The following is a 20,394-nucleotide window of genomic DNA, read 5'->3' as shown; positions in this document are numbered from 1 at the left end:
GTGTGAGAAAACAAACAAGATGTTTGATATTTGTATATATATGGCAGTGTCAGGAGATTATACATTTGAAAGAGTGGTTTTGTATGAAATGATACGGATTATTTCTTTTTTGTAAGAGAAATAGAGGTCTGGTATAAGAATCAAATGTTAATCCCCAAATTACATACACGGCATATCTGCATACACGGCATATCTACATACACGGCATATCTGCCGGCATAATGACCTATGTCAATTGCTAATGCAGCAATGAAAATTTTTCAATGAAAATTTGCTTGTGTAGACGGCACTCAGGCCTCAAAAGTGGACCGATCTGAAACTATTGCTCTGTAAGGGGTCACTTTTGAAAACATTTAAAATGTTGTATCACTTCTCCTGTGAAAGCTGTAAAGTTATGAGTCATCTTTTTTATGATTTATAAAGCCGAAATTATAAATGTAATAGACCGTTTTCACGATGTTCAAAATGCCACGGATTGTCGGGCCACAGCTGATCCAAAATGCGGACAAAGGGAAATGTGACTTCAAAACTCCGCGAAAGTAGCACTTTAGCAGCATTTTCTATAGCTTCATCTGTAAACTCCACTTCGTACGCCATTTGAGATCAGCTGTTGCTCACCAGTCTGTGGCATTTTGGATGCGCGCGCAACAATTAGCTAGGGCTAAAACAAAATAAAATAGAGCCTTTCCTTAGAGGAACTTTTTTAGGAGCCCCAACCTTTTGAGTGTTCAGCAATCCTATTATCATTTGTTCTATTGACTAAAAACCTTTATGAAATTAATGGGAAAATCCAGGGAAATCAATGCCACAAAATGAACCCGACGAACCCCGACGGATTTTGAGAGCTTTTCGCAAAAGATGATCTAGCGTTATTTATGTCGTTGTTGGAGTGGTGGGGGAAAAGGGGGTTATGGGTAAGGGAAAATTATACGAAGCTCCAACAATGCCAAGAGATTCACAGATCATACCCTTTTTTCATAGATGGGTGTTATTACTGTAGAAACAGGGATGGAGGGAAAATCATGAGTCCAAAAGTACCTACGACTCATCAACAAAACGAACAATAGATTAATTTCACTTCTAATTTATTCTTTATATCAAATTATATAATATGATGATGAACCTTTACAAGAAAGACTGCGCGAGCGCTGTGGATTTAGCAATAAACGCACATCGATTACTCGCCACTGAACTGCAGTACTGCGAGAGACCATTCGACATATGACGCGTGGGTAACGATTATTATCCAAACAATTTCAAAGGAGGCAAAATCTCTAAAAATAATTTGGAACAAGCAGACTTGGTCGGTCCCATAGGATCGGACAATAAAAAAAATGGAAAGAGAATGAATGAGAACAGAGTGCACACACATGCACACTAGTGTACTCAAATATTAGTATAGTACAAGAAAGTGTGTAGAAAACAAAGAAAATAAAGTCCGACCCTTCCTCTTTTCAACTTTTTTTCAATTGACCGTGCCTACTTCAGCGAGATTTATAAACTTTAACAAAAATTCGCATGGTAGTAAAGTAGTATTCAGTTCTTATTGGAAGGCAAGAAAGCCTCTGTAAAACAACACGAATAACACCGCGTCACTTGCGAATAACACCGAATAAATCACGTATTACGAGGCACTCACAAATAACACAGAGTCACTCACGAATAAGACCGAATCAGTCGCGAATAACACCGAGTAAATCACGTATTACAAGGCACTCACAAATAACACAGAGGCACTCACAAATAACACAGAGTCACTCACGAATAAGACCGAATCAGTCGCGAATAACAACGAGTAAATCACGTATTACGAGACACTCACAAATAACACAGTCACTCACGAATAAGACCGAATCAGTGGCGAATAACAAAGAGTAAATCACGAATTACGAGGCACTCACAAATAACACAGAGTCACTCACGAATAAGACCAAATCACTCGCGAATAACACCCAGTAAATCACGAATTACGAGGCACTTGCGAATAAAACCGAGTCACTCGCGAATAACAATACGCATCTCCGAATAACATCGCGAGTCACTCGTGGATAACGACCGAGAAGTTCCAGCAAAGGGCCTATCTTTGCAAATGACGATTTTGAACTCAAAACTATGTTAATCTGTTGATTTGATCTGCATTTACGGGGACATCACCCGATGAAAGCCACAAAAGAAAACTATCACGTGCCCACTGCAGAAGCTCGAGCAAGGAGACTGGGACCGGGTGGTCATTCAAGGGAACCTTGACATTGATATTTATCCCAATGTTATGAACAAGGCATCAAACGAAGGTTAAATTTCGACAGATCCGCTCGAGGATCTGCTTGAGCTCTTTTGGCTTCCTGTTTGACTTCCGGTTTGGCTTCCCGTTTGGCTTCCGGTTTGACTGCCTCCCGACCCATCCATAGAGTCTTTGATCGACTGATCTGAGGAAACTCGAAGGTCGTTCGGAGTGGAGTCGAAGAAACCTTGCTCACCACCCTTAGCGTAGAATAACTGTTGCTCTCTCTTTTCGCGCGCAAATTCTTCTTCCAATCTCTGACAAAAGAAAAGATGATCAAATGGTGAGTGTGATCTGTTTAAAAAACAGCAAGCACAGCAATACAGCTCTTCCGTAAGCAGACGACTTGCAACATAAAAATAGGCGTCTGCTAGAGCCATAACCTTCTTATGAGAATACAAAGAACGGGTACAATACAACACAAAGCTGAGCATTCCACCCCCCCCTCCCCACCCTTCCCTCCCCCCTCCAACCCCCTTAGATAACAAGAAAATACACCTATTTCAATAAGGGAGTCATCGCTAACGGCTAACGGCTATTGCCAATTGGCAGTTCTACGACCGAAAGGTGTTTATGCGTAGTGATTCTTTGTAAACAAAGGTGATAAATAAACACAAGCGATTTCATTACCATATATCAATTATATTAAATGGATTGTCGTATATTTGTTTTTATTTTTATCAACTTGGAACAAACATTTTGGGATCCATGGGTCCTTTCGGTCGTAGAACTGCCATTTGTCAATCGCCATTTGCCGGTTGTACTGACAACGTGTTTTGAGTTAGGTGTATGTACCTTCTTCCTGGGCCCTAGCTCAGCCTTCCACGCCGCCATTTGGGAGCTGTGTTTGTCATCTCGTTCCTTAAGCTTCAACGTCTCGCTCTCCATCAACATGTGCCGCTTCTCGTTCTATATTTAAGCAAAACAAACAAAATTAACAAAATTAACAAAATTAAACAAAATTAAGATATAGGCTATCACACCCTCTTGCGTGACATCAAACGTTGCCACAACTGCAGGGAATGTGTAACGTACATGACAATCACGGCGTCAAGTGTGTGAAACAATTTCAGTGGGCGTGGACTGGATTGAGTGACCCGAGCCGCAGTCTTATGTGACAATCCTTTCAAGTGAGATTGCAAATGCGTGACTGCTCTTTGTGAAACTCGTGGCTTCAGTGGCAGTGATGACTTAAATGGGCCGTCTGGTCATTTTTCAAAACAAAATTGGGGGGGGGGGGGGGGGGCAAATGCCCCTAGTGCCCCACCCCCTGGCCTTGCGTTGCAAATCTAATGTCCTTCACAGCAAATGCAACCTTTGAAACACTCCTCGAGTGCATCACCTTTGAGTGATATATATATTTTTTTCTACCTGGAGCTGTTGGAGTTCCTTGAGAGCGTCACCTGAGAGCGGTGTATTTTTCCTACCTGGAGCTGTTGGAGTTCCTTGAGAGCGTCACCTGAGAGCGGTGTATTTTCCCTACCTGGAGCTGTTGGAGTTCCTTGAGAGCATCACCTGAAAGCGGTGTACCTTTCATACCTGGAGCTGTTGGAGTTCCTTGAGAGCATCACCTGAGAGCGGTGTATTTTCCCTACCTGGAGCTGTTGGAGTTCCTTGAGAGCGTCGCCTGAGAGCGGTGTATTTTCCCTACCTGGAGCTGTTGGAGTTCCTTGAGAGCATCACCTGAGAGCGGTGTATTTTCCCTACCTGGAGCTGTTGGAGTTCCTTGAGAGCGTCACCTGAGAGCGGTGTATTTTCCCTACCTGGAGCTGTTGGAGTTCCTTGAGAGCGTCACCTGAGAGAGGTGTATTTTTCATACCTCGAGCTGTTGGAGTTCCTTGAGAGCGTCGCCTGAGAGCGGTGTATTTTCCCTACCTGGAGCTGTTGGAGTTCCTTGAGAGCGTCACCTGAGAGCGGTGTATTTTTCCTACCTGGAGCTGTTGGAGTTCCTTGAGAGCATCACCTGAGAGCGGTGTATTTTTTCTACCTGGAGCTGTTGGAGTTCCTTGAGAGCATCACCTCAGAGCGGTGTATTTTTCCTACCTGGAGCTGTTGGAGTTCCTTGAGAGCATCACCTGAGAGCGGTGTATTTTTTCTACCTGGAGCTGTTGGAGTTCCTTGAGAGCGTCGCCTTAGAGCGGTGTATTTTCCCTACCTGGAGCTGTTGGAGTTCCTTGAGAGCGTCACCTGAGAGCGGTGTATTTTCCCTACCTGGAGCTGTTGGAGTTCCTTGAGAGCGTCACCTGAAAGCGGTGTATTTTTTCTACCTGGAGCTGTTGGAGTTCCTTGAGAGCGTCACCTGAGAGCGGTGTATTTTCCCTATCTGGAGCTGTTGGAGTTCCTTGAGAGCGTCACCTGAGAGCGGTGTATTTTTCCTACCTGGAGCTGTTGGAGTTCCTTGAGAGCATCACCTGAGAGCAGTGTATTTTCCCTACCTGGAGCTGTTGGAGTTCCTTGAGAGCGTCGCCTTAGAGCGGTGTATTTTTCCTACCTGGAGCTGTTGGAGTTCCTTGAGAGCGTCACCTGAGAGCGGTGTATTTTTCCTACCTGGAGCTGTTGGAGTTCCTTGAGAGCATCACCTGAGAGCGGTGTATTTTCCCTACCTGGAGCTGTTGGAGTTCCTTGAGAGCGTCACCTGAGAGCGGTGTATTTTTCCTACCCGGAGCTGTTGGAGTTCCTTGAGAGCATCACCTGAGAGCGGTGTATTTTCCCTACCTGGAGCTGTTGGAGTTCCTTGAGAGCATCACCTGAGAGCGGTGTATTTTCCCTACCTGGAGCTGTTGGAGTTCCTTGAGAGCGTCACCTGAGAGCGGTGTATTTTTCCTACCTGGAGCTGTTGGAGTTCCTTGAGAGCGTCGCCTTAGAGCGGTGTATTTTTCCTACCTGGAGCTGTTGGAGTTCCTTGAGAGCATCACCTGAGAGCGGTGTATTTTCCCTACCTGGAGCTGTTGGAGTTCCTTGAGAGCGTCACCTGAAAGCGGTGTATTTTTCCTACCTGGAGCTGTTGGAGTTCCTTGAGAGCGTCACCTGAGAGCGGTGTATTTTTCCTACCTGGAGCTGTTGGAGTTCCTTGAGAGCATCACCTGAGAGCGGTGTATTTTCCCTACCTGGAGCTGTTGGAGTTCCTTGAGAGCGTCACCTGAGAGCGGTGTATTTTTCCTACCTGGAGCTGTTGGAGTTCCTTGAGAGCGTCACCTGAGAGAGGTGTATTTTCCCTATCTGGAGCTGTTGGAGTTCCTTGAGAGCGTCGCCTTAGAGCGGTGTATTTTTCCTACCTGGAGCTGTTGGAGTTCCTTGAGAGCGTCACCTGAGAGCGGTGTATTTTCCCTACCTGGAGCTGTTGGAGTTCCTTGAGAGCGTCACCTGAGAGCGGTGTATTTTCCCTACCTGGAGCTGTTGGAGTTCCTTGAGAGCGTCACCTGAGAGCGGTGTATTTTTCCTACCTGGAGCTGTTGGAGTTCCTTGAGAGCGTCACCTGAGAGCGGTGTATTTTTCCTACCTGGAGCTGTTGGAGTTTCTTGAGAGCGTCACCTGAGAGCGGTGTATTTTTCCTACCTGGAGCTGTTGGAGTTCCTTGAGAGCACTCTCAGTGGTAGTTCTCAGCTCTTCCACTTCCAGGTCCTGCCTGATCAGCATTTTCTCGTACTCAGACTTCGCTCTCTTACGCTCGGCTTCCTCGAACTGAGAAAAGAAATCAAACACACTAAGGTTTTTTGAGGAAAAATGGATCGCGTTCAATATTTGTCAATATTGGATCTAGTCCGAGTAACCAGCCGCTGAATCAGGTCTCTGTCCGGAATGAAAGAGTAGATGTTTAAGGAGGCCGTTAGTGATCAGTACGGTGATTTGTACTGGGATGATGACTTACTGGAGGAGATGTACCTTGTGGTCAACAAGGGAGAGCAAACGCTCTCCTTTTCCCAGGATTTCATAATGATAACATCATAACTCCTCTCAAAAGAATAAAGTGCAGAAAGTCGTGTTGATAAAGGTGTGCACGAAATCACCGAGGTAGATTTCAGCAAACAGGTTTGCTGACCCCCTGACCCCCACTTGACCACCTCCAAAACAGGCACAAGTATGATGTGGTTTTCGAATATTATTCTGGGTCCTTCTTACTTCACTATCCCTATCAAAGCTCCCGCTAACCACTTTATTCGAGGGTTTCCCGTGCCCATCTTCCTTACCCACGCCCAACTCTCCCGTATTACCGTTCTCATGAGCTCCTTCTCGTCCTCTAGTGACATCTGTTTGTCCACTCGTAGAGATTTGCGGTAGTTCTGGGTTTTGCTCTTGATCTCGTTGCGCTGGATCTTCGGCAGTCGCTTGCGCTCGATTTCGTGTCGCCGTTTCATGTCCTCTTCCTGAAGCTTGGTGAGGTGTTGGTGTTGCTCGACTTCCTACACGGGGACAAAAAGCAATGAAGTAAAGAGAACGTAGTTCCAATGAAGTCCGAGAGTCCATCCTCCAGCCCCTTTTCTTCTCCTTCTTCTTATCTTTTCCTTTTCATTACCCCCCATTTTCCTTATCCCTTCCCTCCTACTCCACCACCACCTTCTCTTACTCCTGCTTCTCTTTCCTTTTCAATCTTTTGCTTCCTACTCCACCTCCTCCTCTTCCTTCTCTTTCTCACCTACCTTCTCATTCTCCTCCTTCTCCATTCTCTCCTCCTTCTTCATTCCCTCCGCCTATTTCACCATCACGTTTCTTACCCCTCCTCCTCTACCACCATCTTCTTGCTAACCACCTTAACAAAACACCCCCACCCCCACCCCCACCCCGTCCTCTCCACACAATGCCTCTTTCTTATTCTCGTGAAAGTTCCCCTGTCACTTCCTTCCCGCTGACCTTTAGATGTCTATTGAGCATCTGCGATCTCTGTAGGAAGAAAGTCTCCTTCAGCTGGGTCTTGGCGAGCTGGTGACGCTCGTTCAGGTGACGGAACTCGATCTCCCACTTCTCAGACTCGTGCGCTAAAGAAAAAGAAGTAGAGACAGATGAAGTCGAATATGATAGTAGGACCTCGGTAATACGGACATGTTAACCACGTCTGCGCTCGAGCTAAGACTAAGGGGTCGAATGTGATGATAGAACCTCGGTAATACGGACAACCTTACCACGCTTCCGCTCGTGCTTCGACTCGAGAAAGTGCATTTCCATCTCAAACATTTTCTGTCTGTGAAGGTCGATCATCTGTTTGTAGAATTTCTCAAACTCGACTTGCTGCATCGCCTGGAATTCGTGCTCCTGTCAACAAGAGTTCACAAAGGATAGCGGTAGAGAAGTGAATTAGGAGTATCGTACTTGCTTGAATAAGCCTCTTCCTCAATAGCCTGCTTGTAGGCGTTTACCCGGTGTTTTTTTTTTGCTATTTTTTATCGGTGTTTTCGCTATGCGCCGAGTCGTGGCCCCCATCTTGTTTTGTTCTGGCTGCGCGAAAGCTGAAACGAGCGCCAAGCTAGCGCGGCCAAAAACAAGATGGCGACCACGACTTAGCGCAGAGCGAAAAAAACACCGGGTAAACGCCTGCAAGCAGGCTACTCCCTCAAGTAAGCGCCTCCCAAATTAGCGCCCCGCCTGGGACATGAAAAGTAAGCGCAGTCCACAATTCACAGTTGTCTGCGTTTCTTGTGCTTCTGCTAGTGGTTGACCAATTGTCGACCTTGCGTTTGGTCTTGCGTTCCAGTGAGAACCTTAGCGGGCCACTATTAACAGCTTGCTGATGGGACAAGTCTAGTGAGAACCAGGCTTAACCCGCTACTACTTACAGCCACTTACAAGTCCAGTGAGAACCAGCCTTAAAAAGGCCACTACTTACAGCCACTTACAAGTCCAGTGAGAACCAGCCTTAAAAAGGCCACTACTTACAGCCACTTACAAGTCCAGTGAGAACCAGCCTTAAAAAGGCCACTACTTACAGCCACTTACAAGTCTAGTGAGAACCAGCCTTAAAAAGGCCACTACTTACAGCCACTTACAAGTCCAGTGAGAACCAGCCTTAAAAAGGCCACTACTTACAGCTTGCTGGTGAGACAAGTCCAGTTCCTCCTTCTTCTTTTTCCACGCGTCTTTTCGCTGATTTCGAGGTAGCTTGTCAACCTGGAAGACGATCATTACATTTAACATTATAAATGCTTGACACTTCTACCGATATAATGGGTCAGGATGACTACAGACAACACGTTTCAACATGTTTCAGCTTATATTTAACTTACTTCTTTTTTGCTACGTTTTTGTTCTTCTTTGAGGTTCTCTTTAAACTTCTTCAGCTCCTTTTCCTGCAAGAAATAAAATAAAAATCACACTTTTGATGTATAAACAGGACAGACCGACAACGCTTTAACACAAAATGTTGTTGGTCGTTGTTGGTCGTTTGGCGACATGCGGATGCATACGTGACGTGTTGCACGTGACCATACCTGGTCTTGCCTCATCTTGCGTGACGTGTTGCACGTGACCATACCTGGTCTTGCCTCATCTTGCGTGACGTGTTGCACGTGACCATACCTGGTCTTGCCTCATCTTGCGTAACGTGTTGTACGTGACCATACCTAGTCTTGCCTGATCTTGCGTGACGTGTTGCACGTGTCCAAACCTGGTTTTCCATCATCGTGCGTGACGTGTTGTACGTGACCATACCTGGTCTTGCCTCATCGTGCGTGACGTGTTGCACGTGACTATACCTAGTCTTGCCTCATCGTGCGTGACGTGTTGCACGTGACCATACCTGGTCTTGCCTCATCGTGCGTGACGTGTTGCACGTGACTATACCTAGTCTTGCCTCATCGTGCGTGACGTGTTGCACGTGACCATACTTGGTCTTGCCTCATCATGCGTGACGTGTTGCACGTGACCATACCTGGTCTTGCATCATCGTGCGTGACGAGTTGCACGTGACCATACCTGGTCTTGCTCCATCGTGCGTGACGTGTTGCACGTGACCATACCTGGTCTTGCCTCATCGTGCGTGACGGGTTGCACGTGACCATACCTGGTCTTACATCATCGTGCGTGACGTGTTGCACGTGACCATACCTGGTCTTGCTCCATCGTGCGTGACGGTTGCACGTGACCATACCTGGTCTTGCCTCATCGTGCGTGACGTGTTGCACGTGACTATACCCAGCAAGACGTCAGTACGCAGCTCTTACAAGCTGCAATTTGATTGGGCAAATAAACAATATCCGCACATCGACACAAAGAACGAGAAGAATAGAGACAAAAGAACTCCTTTGTAGAACAAAGATAATAGGAGACAAAGCAGCTGCGTACTTAGTCTTGCATCATCGTGCATGACGTTTGCACGTGACCATACCTGGTCTTGCCTCATCTTGCGTGACGTTGCACGTGACCATACCTGGTATTGCCTCATCTTGCGTGACGTGTTGCACGTGACCATACCTGGTCTTGCCTCATCTTGCGTGACGTGTTGCACGTGACCATACCTGGTCTTGCCTAATCTTGCGTGACGTGTTGCACGTGACCATACGTGGTCTTGCCTCGTTTTGCATGACGTGTTGCACGTGACCATACCTGGTCTTGCCTCATCTTGCGTGACGAGGTCCTCAGGTCAGCGTTCTGTGTTAACTCTAGTTTCTCGATGTCACGCTTCTGGTTCCTGCTCAGATTGTCAAGCTCAATTTCGTATTTCCTTTCCAATTCCTTCAAAACAACAAGTCATCACCATTACACAATATAGGTTATATCGAAATATCGTTCTGTCGAAACTCTCGACATAACGATAGTCTAGGAAATTGAAAAAATGTCGTTTAATAGAGAAAATTTCATCACCAATAAAAAAATCGTACTATATATTTTATGGAATTGCATCGTTATTTGACCATTTCAAATTCACAAGTATGACGTATGATTTTTGTGACCTTCACAAGTGCGTGTACACGGATCAATAATGTGCACCGCAAAAAATGTAGATGTAAATGTGTAGGAGCAATTTAAACAAATAAAAGAAAGTTATAAAAATGGGTTAAACTGTTTCGCTTGTGCTATATAGAGATAATGCACTTGGTACTACTATATTTTTGTGGGAGCTGGACGTATTGATCATTTGATCGAGGGTTTCACTCTAATTGACTCGGTATAGCACGTACCAGAAGTTCTTGCTCGAATCGTTGCTCCTGCGTCTCCCACTGCCGGCGAATCCTTGTCATAAGCTCAATGCCTTGCTTCTGTTCCAGACGCTGAAGGACCTTCAGTTCACGAAGATTCACCTTCCTGTATTAAAAATATCATACACGTTTTTCTATTTGTTAACAGTTTTAAAATAGAATACTAGTTGGCTCCTGTGAAACATTCACACTATCGGTGTATGGGAGCCAAAAACGACATGTGTTTATATATTGTCCCCCCCCCCCCTGGAGTTGTCTCCACCCGCCCATTCCTAGTCCTATTTTTAGAACGTTTCTAAGAACAGTATGCAGTCAAAAAGATTTTACGCTGATAACAAAATGGAATCACACAAAAATATATTAGGTGAATGCAGGAAATAAAGTGCAAACTATCTAAGAATCTCACTTGATATACAAACATCTAAACTCTATTTTTCAGGAAAATACGAATGCTATGGAATCACTTGATTGATGTATACATACTGACGTCATTACCTTTGCATCTGTGCTTTGATGAGTGCGTTTTTGTAGTCCTCTCCGCTGACATCCACAACACGTGACGTCGTTTCCGTGACTATTTGGCCGTCTTGATTCGCGAACTTCCGCGTTCTCTTCAGTGTTTTGAAGTGCTTCTCACCTTCGGGCTGGGTATCGAAAGACATATAAAGGAATCAACAATAGATAACCGTCGCACGGAGCAGTAAATAAGTATCAATAAAGGAAGCAGCAGAAAAGGAAACCTAACAAAGGTCCTCCTCGCAACGGGAGAGGGACAGAGCAATCATTATTCATTCCATAATAATAAAAGGCATTGACTGTAGTAGAAAAAGTTACAAAACGGCTACAAACTCGGATGTGCCAATGCCTCACTACAGAAGACCCCCAATATCTGGCAAAGGATCTGGCATGACAACCACAGTATTAGGCCTTTCCTCGTTATTAACAGAATAAAAGAGTATACCTTCTTCTCTGCTCCGTCCTTAGCATCTTCTGATGCCTTATTGTCCGCTACACTCGGCGCCCCATTAGCCACCTTTATAGGGGCCGCGATAGCAGCGAGCTCGGCTTTTAGCCTATCTTCCTGCTCTTTCTTGGCCTTAAGCTTCTCTACAAGGTCTGGCTCATCGTCCAGGTAGATCTCAAACTCTTTTCCCTGCGGTGGCTTCATCTCAGGCTCGGGTTTCCTTTCCGGAGTAGCTTCTTTAGCATTCTCTTCCTGTCGTTTCTTCTCCTCATCTAGTTCCTCCGTTTTGTCCTCCTTCTCCGGCACCTTCTCTTCCTGTTTTTCCTCTGTTTCTTTCTCTTCTTCCCTCTCCTTCTGTTGATCTCCCGTATCTTCCATCTCATCAAGAATGTTATCCAGGCGAGCAGAGTACTTGTCGCTGGGTTCTAGTTCCTCCGCCTTTTTCTCATCTTTCTCTTTCACCTCATCTTCGGTTGCCTTACCTTCTTCTGATGCCTCTTCTGTCTTCTCTCCCTTTTCTTCAGGTTCGGGAGCCGGATATTCTTCGTTCTCCTGAAGGTTTGCTTTATCATCTTCAGTGTCCTTGACTTCTTTCTCCACTTTACTATCGTCCTTTCTCTCTTTGTCTTCTTCCTTTGCCATTGTCTCGCCCTCTTTGGGTTCTTTCTCGGGTATAGCTTGTCCCTCACCTTCTAGTTTTTCTTTCTCCTCAGTCTTGCTTTCTTCCTCTTTCTCATCCTTTGGCTCTGGTTCAACCCTGATCTCGGGCACTTGTTTTTCCTCCTCCTTGGGTAGATCCTTTTCCTGAATCGCATCTTTGTCAAGCTCGTCTAATGAACTTGCAGACTTGAGTTCAACGTCGTTATATTTAAGCTCGTCCTGGAAGAAAAAGCATCATCAACTAAGTGATTTTGTAACTCAATTTTTGTGTTCAGAGCGCGCCTTGCGATTACCTGAAAATACGTGTGAAGTGTTTTTGACACGATCCTGATATGACAAACTACTTATTTCGAAAAGGATCTTACCTCTGTATCTTCAGGAAGATCTTCAATCTCTTCGATTACCTCAGCTTTAGCCTCGTTATATAGATCCTTCAGGGCCTTATTGTCCGTGAAATCGGCAATAAAGGGATGCTACGACAAAAATATAAAAAGCATTTCCTTTGTTGGAATATTTCAACATTTTATCTAAAACTACCAATGTAGTGTGCTGTGTACAGGATTTCCCAGATTTTCCAAAAAATTTCACCACGGTAATTATTTCAACTGGAAAAAGTAAAATCATATTTGATTGAAAAAGTCAAATAGTCCAGTTCATTGTTATGTGGATGTACATTATAAAAGAATGGTGTAGGCGTATGAGTTTCGGTGGATAAAGAAATGAATCAATACCTTAATCATCTCTGTCGCACTTGCTCTCATGTCAGGGTTTTTGACAACGCACGATGCCAAAAAATCATTCAGATCATTTGACCTGAAACAATTAAATCCTTATTCATCCAGCTCTTACTATAGTAGTACATAAACCTGTGGTGAGGTCCATTGACATCATAAAAACAAAAGAAATAACTAATAAACTAAAAGAAACAGCTAGCCATTCACCCATAGCCTGAGTATCGGGGAATTTTATTTTTCAAAAGTCGGAGAGGAAAAATAAAAGTACGGCTGACACAAATACTAGACGCGACGCCTGCCGCCCCTTTTCAGGCCACTGTCAAAATACGTCGCCTGTCAATTTTCCAATGACTCGCGTGGTGGCACAATCAAATGCCCAAATCAAATTATAAACAGCATTTATGTAAAACAATACTACATTGGTGTTATATGCAAGGGTAATAATTTTAGTAACGACGAACCCCGGTGAGAGTAACCTTATGCTAAATGATTTGAAACGCAAAGATAGTTCACGGCTCAGGAGATTTACGATTTAAGTATATGACTGCAGATCCACATATCACAAAATTACTACAGGATATTCACATCACCAATTTTTCGTCTAAATAGACAAACCACTGCTTGAACACCAGGCCCGTACCCAGGTATACGGGGTGGTCAGATTTTTATCAGAGAACTCATTTTCTCCCTTTCCCGGATTTCCCTTTTTCGGATTTCGCACCCCCCCCCCCCCCCCCCCCCCGAACACAAATGCCATTATTTGATAAGCTCACTCAATCAACAACTCGCGGGAAAAGCCGCAAACAATCCCAAGCATTCTTCGTGCTCTCACAGACAAATTTCTCGAATATTCGGCGCCTGGTCTGTCTAAAAATTTGATAGCTACTACTAATGATGTCCGTAGTATTAAGCCTTTTCGCTTCGAAAAACGATACCAATAGGAAATAAACACACACAATGAGCGGCCTTGGCAAAACATTTGAACATCTAACCTGTGTATCAGGCGCAATTTTTCCGAACAAAATGAAGAGAGGAAAATATATTTTTTTAAATGTTATAGAAAACAATTTTCTATGATTCTGCTAACGCAAGGTCAAAAGCACTTTTGGAGTCCGCCATTACTCTGAGAACGAGAAGTCGACGGGCTAGGGTACTATATATAGCTGAACCAATCAGCGCGAACCATTCGAGTACCCTTTGTTTTTTTTTTACCAATCAGGAGTCATGCCGGAATCCGGCTCAGGTTAATTCACCCAGAACTCCCTCAGCATCTGGACATAAGGTACACTTCTGTGTACCTAAGTATGTATTTTTTTAATATTCTACTTGCCATAGAATAACACCTACATACCATTTGTTAGGATTGTCGAATGTGGGCGGGTCTGATTTAGGGATCTTGAAGAGTACTCTCATGGGGTGCATGTTGTGATTTGGAGGAACCATCTGAGCCAGCTCAATAAGAGTGATTCCAGCAGACCAGATATCAGCCTGGAAACAACAATAACGAATGATTGGGTGTTCTTTCACTGTGGCCACGACTACCTGTAAGGCTGGGCTGCTTATCAACCTATACAGTATTATTATTTATCATTTGTAAACCATAGTTGACTGATGAATAGTGTTGGAATTGTGTCTTATGTCCACTTGGTTATGTGTGTCTTACGTCCATTCAGCTATAAAGGCTAAAGCTAGATACGTACATCAGGAAAAGAAGAGGGTGGCAAGCCCTTGTCATTCCTTGTATTAAGGGGATAGACAACATTTTCCTTAACATATCCTTGGAAGATTCCTATTTTAATGCGAGAGGGGGCAGCCCTGTGTATGTATGTATGATGGCTAATCAAGCAAACAATACATAAAATATAGTAGATCTGGACTTTGCATTTTTTGGACTTATATTTTGGATTAAGTAAAGTCTAAAAAACTACATATTATTCAATTTTACCACCAAAATTCAATTCAGTGTACAGTATTTTCACAAAGAGTTTAGAGATGCTATGATTATTGTTAGTAAATTATGTTTACCTTATAATCATATGGATCATCCTTGTACGTCTCCGTTACAACAACCTCAGGAGCCATCCTTAAAAAAAGGAGAATAATATAAAGCTGCAGTGAGCTAGCTAGCTCCACCCCACCAATATAAGCAATGACAGCAGATTGCCCTCTAACACAAAAAAACAACCATGTGTTCTTGCTATTGTGTTTACATGCCCCAAAACATTTGAGAGTTGAGAAGACAGTTGAGATGGCAATGTTACAGTAGTACTGCTATGACATCTCTATTACAGTACACTTTTTGTCTACATTTATAAGGAAATGACCAGTTAAGGTGTGGCTGTGCCGTCAGTTTTTTTTAATATCTTTGTATCATTATCCAGGCATGTGACCTGGATTGGCTGAAGGGGGGGGGGGGGGGGGTAGTCATAACTATCATATGGAAAAAGCATAGTATGTATTTGAAAATCCCTTGGAAAGAAATGACCCACTTTTTGGCCGCCAAGGGGGGGTGCCTCCCTGTGTACGTGCCGGTATTCCCTCCTGGCAGTATATCTACTATGGCCCTGCCTTACCAATAAGGTGTTCCAATAAATGTGGATCTCTTCTGTAATGTTTTCTTATTCTTGGCTGATACACCAAAATCGGCTAAAAGATATTTTAGGAAAAATATTAGGAACAATATGCATACTCCAACAAGACTGTAGTGACATCAACTTGTAAAATGCTCACCCATTTTGACATTGCCATCACTTGCTAAGAGCAAATTCCCAGCTTTCAAGTCTCTGTGAATAACTTTATGGTTATGAAGAAATTGCAGACCCTAGAGTGAAAAAAAAAATCATAATTAATCAGAAAAAGGCTAGTCAACAATCAGCTCTATCTATCTAAAACAAAACTAATAGATGTAGCTTTTCAGTTTTATTTTTATCAATTTCATTTCCACAACGCTATCAAAATTGAACTCAATGCTGCTCAAGTTTGCATCAAAAAAGGTATTGGTTACTAGTGACCGAGGACGAGGGTGGTTTCATTTCTCTTGGTACTTGACACAAGAAAAGCACTGGCACCTTCTCGAGATTGGTATACAGTAACAACTAGATTCGATAGACTTAAACTCTAACCCAATCATATGGGTAGTTATGCACATAGCATGAGCAAATAAGATAATTGATACTATACAGTAACAACTAGATTCGATAGACTTAAACTCTAACCCAATCATATGGGTAGTTATGCAAATAGCATGAGCAAATAAGATAATTGATACTTTAAGAATAAACACACCTCAAAGAGTTGTCTTGTCACAGCTCTAATTTCTGGTTCATTTAGGCCTCGTTCAAGCTCTGGAAGAGACAGACATGTTATTATTAGTCAAGTTCACATGAAATGTTGATGTAGCTGTATCTTCTTACCCAACATAAGATCATCCAATGCTCCACCTGAACAAAACTCAAGCATCATCTGAAACAAAAATATGCATTAAAACATTAGCTACATGCAAGAACTGTAAACTGTATTACACTAATCTACCCTTAAGCAACATAACAAGACACAGGTGGTCAAACTTGCAGCTGAATCACTACAAATAAAATAAATGCTATGGCAAACGGAGTATTAAAGAGAGTTAATGAGATAACCCCTTTTTTCTATGTTGAAAAATTAAATGGCGGGGAAGATCCAAGAAAATGAGTCTGTATCAGGGAATGGGACACTGACAGCACATACCCCCCTAATAATTTTGGGATCCACATATGATTTCAATCCACCATGCAGTATTTCTCGACTGTTATTTTTGCAAAGACAATGAAATCACATCCTAAATATTCATGTCTGTGATATGGCACTGAATAAATATTATGCAAAAAAGTTTTAAATTTTTAAGTAAGAAAATACTTTTTTTGGCAGCCATGGGTACACCCCCTCTTCTTACAAATGTCTGTCATGTGTTAATGTATTCCCACCATTCAAAATATACCCCTCCCCCTGGTGTTTCATTCCTTAAACCTTTTCCCCTATTCCAATAATAACCTCCACTCCTCTGTTTGATTGAAGACCTACCCATAATTTGCCATCATGTAAAAAGGTCTCAAACAGACCAACTAAATTCTTGTGTTTACATTCACTGAGAATATCAATCTCCACCATAAAATCCTCAAGTTCATTCTCATCATTTACTATAATGATCTTTGCTGCAGAAAGAGAACTCTCTGTCTTGTGTTGTGCCTGAAATAAAAAGTATAATGATAGTAATTAGTGATAGAATCAGTCAAGCCACAGTACAGTTTCAGACGCAGATTAGGATCTATTAACACCTGTTTACATTATTTATTATATATTTTTGGAGATGGGTTATATGGAAGAAGGTAAGGAAGGAAAGAAGGTCAAAATGTTAAGAGTTAATATACGGTATTTGCTCAAATAAGCACCCTGGCATTTATTAAATTTTTCGACTCTCAGACGGGGCAATAATTCGGGGGAGACTTATATTCAAGGGAGGCGCTTATTTAAAAGAGCAAACTTTTTATTCATTTGAATGCAGTTTTATACTGCATCAGTTTCTTTTCTCTATATCATTATTACAACATGAAGCAGCTTTTTTCAGTAAACTTTCATCTATTCAATATTTCTCTTTCTTGCCGAGAGTCTATGAGCTCTGGCTTTCTTAGAACTACATTATGACAGACATTTTACTCAGTTACATAAAACCTGGGGAGGGAAGGGAGGCACTTATTCAAGGGAGGTGCTTATTAATAGTTTTGGTTCAAAGGGGATGCTTATTCAGGGGATGTGCTTATTAATAGTTTTGCTTCAAAGGGGGCACTTATTCAGTGGATGTGCTTATTAATAGTTTTGGTTCAAAGGGGGCACTTATTCGGGGGAGGCACTTTTTCTAGATAGGATATTATTCGAGTAAATATGGTATGTTTAGTACGAGCTGCATGTTTTAATTCTGTTAATGAAGGAGACTGTGTTCAGTGCCTTTATTTTGAACAGGTCAGAATCTTTCCTTGATCCATGCTTTTGTATATTCTATGATAATTGTGTATATTTAGTGGCTCACCATATTTCCTTTAGTTTTATTTAGTATTTTGTTCAGTGCCTTTATTGTAAACAAGTCATAGTTTTTTCCTGGATCAATACTTTAGTATATTCTTCGATAATTGTATATATTTAGTGGCTCACCACATTTCCTTTAGTTTTATACCTGTCCTATAAAGGATGGAAACTACAGTCATACATTACACCCTATACACCCTGCCTTGGCCACAAAAAAGCGGGACATTTCTTTACAAATACTATTCTTTTTCCTTATGACCTCTGCCAGAGGCTGACAAGTCCCCGATTTTATCTATTTTAAGGCTTCCTCCTTCTCATTTCTACTACAACAAGAGAAACTTCTGCCAGCAAGGAAGCTTCTATTGTAATAAATATTACAAGTTTGTATATAGTAGGCATTTCGAATTCATATGGATAAAAAAAACACACCTTTGAGAAAGAAAAAGAAACATATATATATATATTTATATTTTTTTTTCTATACAATAATATATGTATTTCTTTTAATATATCATGCCTGTGTTTACATTTGCATTTTTATAGCAATGCAGATACAGGTTATCAGAAAGAATACTCTAGCAGCATGAGTTTATGAGAAATAACAAATCAAGCATGAACTATTTATTTACATTCACGTCAGACAATAATTGCTGTTAGCAAAGTATTTTTACATTTGATTCATGCAAAACCTTGCACAGATGCTTATAGCTTATAGAATATAATTCAGAAATTATTTTTATCAGTGTTTCCCCTTGATTTGGCAAAACAATCCCTGGGCATTACAACTGTGTGAATACACACTTTCAGCAGCTTGTTTGGTCACTCCAAATGAATTTTACACATAAGGCATGTAGGGTCTTATGTTAATAAGTTGTTTTGTGAAGAGCAAAAATGTAAACATAAAATGTTAGCTTGATTGACATATGGGTAAGTCTTAATACACTATAATGTAATGTGGTGTAATACACTAGCTTACCATTAAGACTCATATCACAATGAGATTATATCTGCAATAGTACATCAAATACAAACCATGTACAATTTTTTAGGGAAAGACTAGAGATAAATATGATTTTGTAGATGAAAATTCACACATTCTAGAAAATGCCCTCAAAGCTTATTTCATAAAGCCCAAAGCCGCTTTGTATTTGTACAATGTGCTTGTCTCTCAAGGAGCACAGTACTATTTTTTTACGTTGAATAATTATGCAAAAAAACAAAATAAGAATGCAACAATCTGTATAAATAGCCAAGAAAATACAAGTTTAAGATCTCACAAAAGGTGCAAATAGTAGACTGATGCTGATGTTCTATTGCTGACAAGAAGAAACTTGATAATTTGGAATTTTGACAGCTACCAGGAGTCGTAAAGATGGATAGTGTCAGCATCAAATAGATTGGATTGGTCGGAGGGAACACTCGGTATTCTAAAGGTTCCCCCCCCCAAACAAACAGTTCCCAATAACACTGCGCCAAATTTGTATCATTGGCGGTAAGATGTGAGAGCAAACGCATTATTCGTTGAAAACAGGATATAAAGAAGGATAAAAGCAAGTAAAACAACACGAAAGAGAATAATAAACGTTGATATGTTAAGTTGTTAAGAACGAAACCTCGATACAAATGCAGAATTAAAGAGTTATTCTTTTCATCATTCATTCGTCCAACGGCAACAATTCCTAACACGTAGAGTACCCCTTATGGGCTTAAAACTACACTTAAATTGCAAAAATAAAATAACATTTAGTGCTTATTAGAAGCGGTTTATATCACCGGTTGGAATATCAAATTTTGTGGGGGATCTATAGTTTATGCAAACCACAAATCGAGAATTTATATGCGAGAGGTTAAGACTTGTTCAACGCATACTGCGTATGATAGGGTATAATCCCCTTGCTTGTCTGGCTGGAGAAAGTTCAAGAAAAGCGCGTTTGTTCGAAGGCCATACCTTCCCCCCTTATCGCTCGTCTAAGTTACCATTTGGAAAATACTAGTACAAGCTTATAAACAGGCGGAGACTGTGCCTTACCTTATAAACCTTGCCAAAACTTCCATCTCCTAGCTCGCCAACTAGCTCCCAATTAGAATTAGGGTCTACATCTTTGATAATGTACGAAAATTCCTTCTTTTTCTTCACTTTCATGAACGGGAAGATTTGTTTGAAAAAAGACATCTTGATTTCCTACGGACATGTATACTCAGCTAGATCGACTTAGCCGGCGAATTGCAGCAGAAATTCGACTTCAAATTCCTTGTCGTTTGAAACAAAGTAGACAAAAATACTAAGTTATTCTTGGGTTATGGCTCTGAGGAAAATTATATATCAGAACCTGGCGTATCATTTGGAAAACCAAATTAGAATGGACCGCTCTTCAAGAAACAACTCCTCCATTGCTCTAAATTCCAAGTCCAGTGACGTCACGCCAGTAGGACCCAGTTCCCCAGGGAGACCGTTTTACGTGACAAAATGTCATATTAGAGTCACGCTATTGAAAGGTACCCCAAGGCAAAATAATCCCGAAAGGTCGGGAATGTGGAAACATTAGGGTGGAAACTTACATGGGAGATAAG

General features: G+C 42.1%; 1 protein-coding gene across 1 annotated transcript; it reads right to left on the bottom strand.

Annotated features, from left to right (window-relative positions):
* Positions 1 to 1,068: 1,068 nt before the first annotated feature.
* LOC5521083 (serine/threonine-protein kinase 10) lies at positions 1,069 to 20,250 on the bottom strand. Its single transcript, XM_032365978.2, has 22 exons — positions 19,853 to 20,250; positions 16,825 to 16,989; positions 16,179 to 16,227; positions 16,051 to 16,109; positions 15,496 to 15,586; positions 15,339 to 15,411; positions 14,791 to 14,848; positions 14,117 to 14,253; positions 12,763 to 12,844; positions 12,397 to 12,504; positions 11,369 to 12,250; positions 10,903 to 11,051; positions 10,390 to 10,513; positions 9,815 to 9,943; positions 8,497 to 8,559; positions 8,300 to 8,380; positions 7,399 to 7,528; positions 7,130 to 7,254; positions 6,493 to 6,681; positions 5,837 to 5,962; positions 3,077 to 3,190; positions 1,069 to 2,538 (listed from the first exon to the last, which is right to left on the bottom strand). Exons 1-22 carry the CDS (start codon positions 19,994 to 19,996, stop codon positions 2,293 to 2,295), a joined length of 3,324 nt encoding a protein of 1,107 aa, XP_032221869.1. The 5' UTR covers positions 19,997 to 20,250; the 3' UTR covers positions 1,069 to 2,292.
* Between the last annotated feature and the right edge of the window lie 144 nt (positions 20,251 to 20,394).

This window comes from Nematostella vectensis, chromosome 6, assembly GCF_932526225.1.
Source record: "Nematostella vectensis chromosome 6, jaNemVect1.1, whole genome shotgun sequence".
NCBI lineage: Eukaryota > Metazoa > Cnidaria > Anthozoa > Actiniaria > Edwardsiidae > Nematostella > Nematostella vectensis.
The sequence above is the reverse complement of the archived record's forward strand: the minus strand, read 5'-3'. Positions and strand labels throughout refer to the sequence as shown.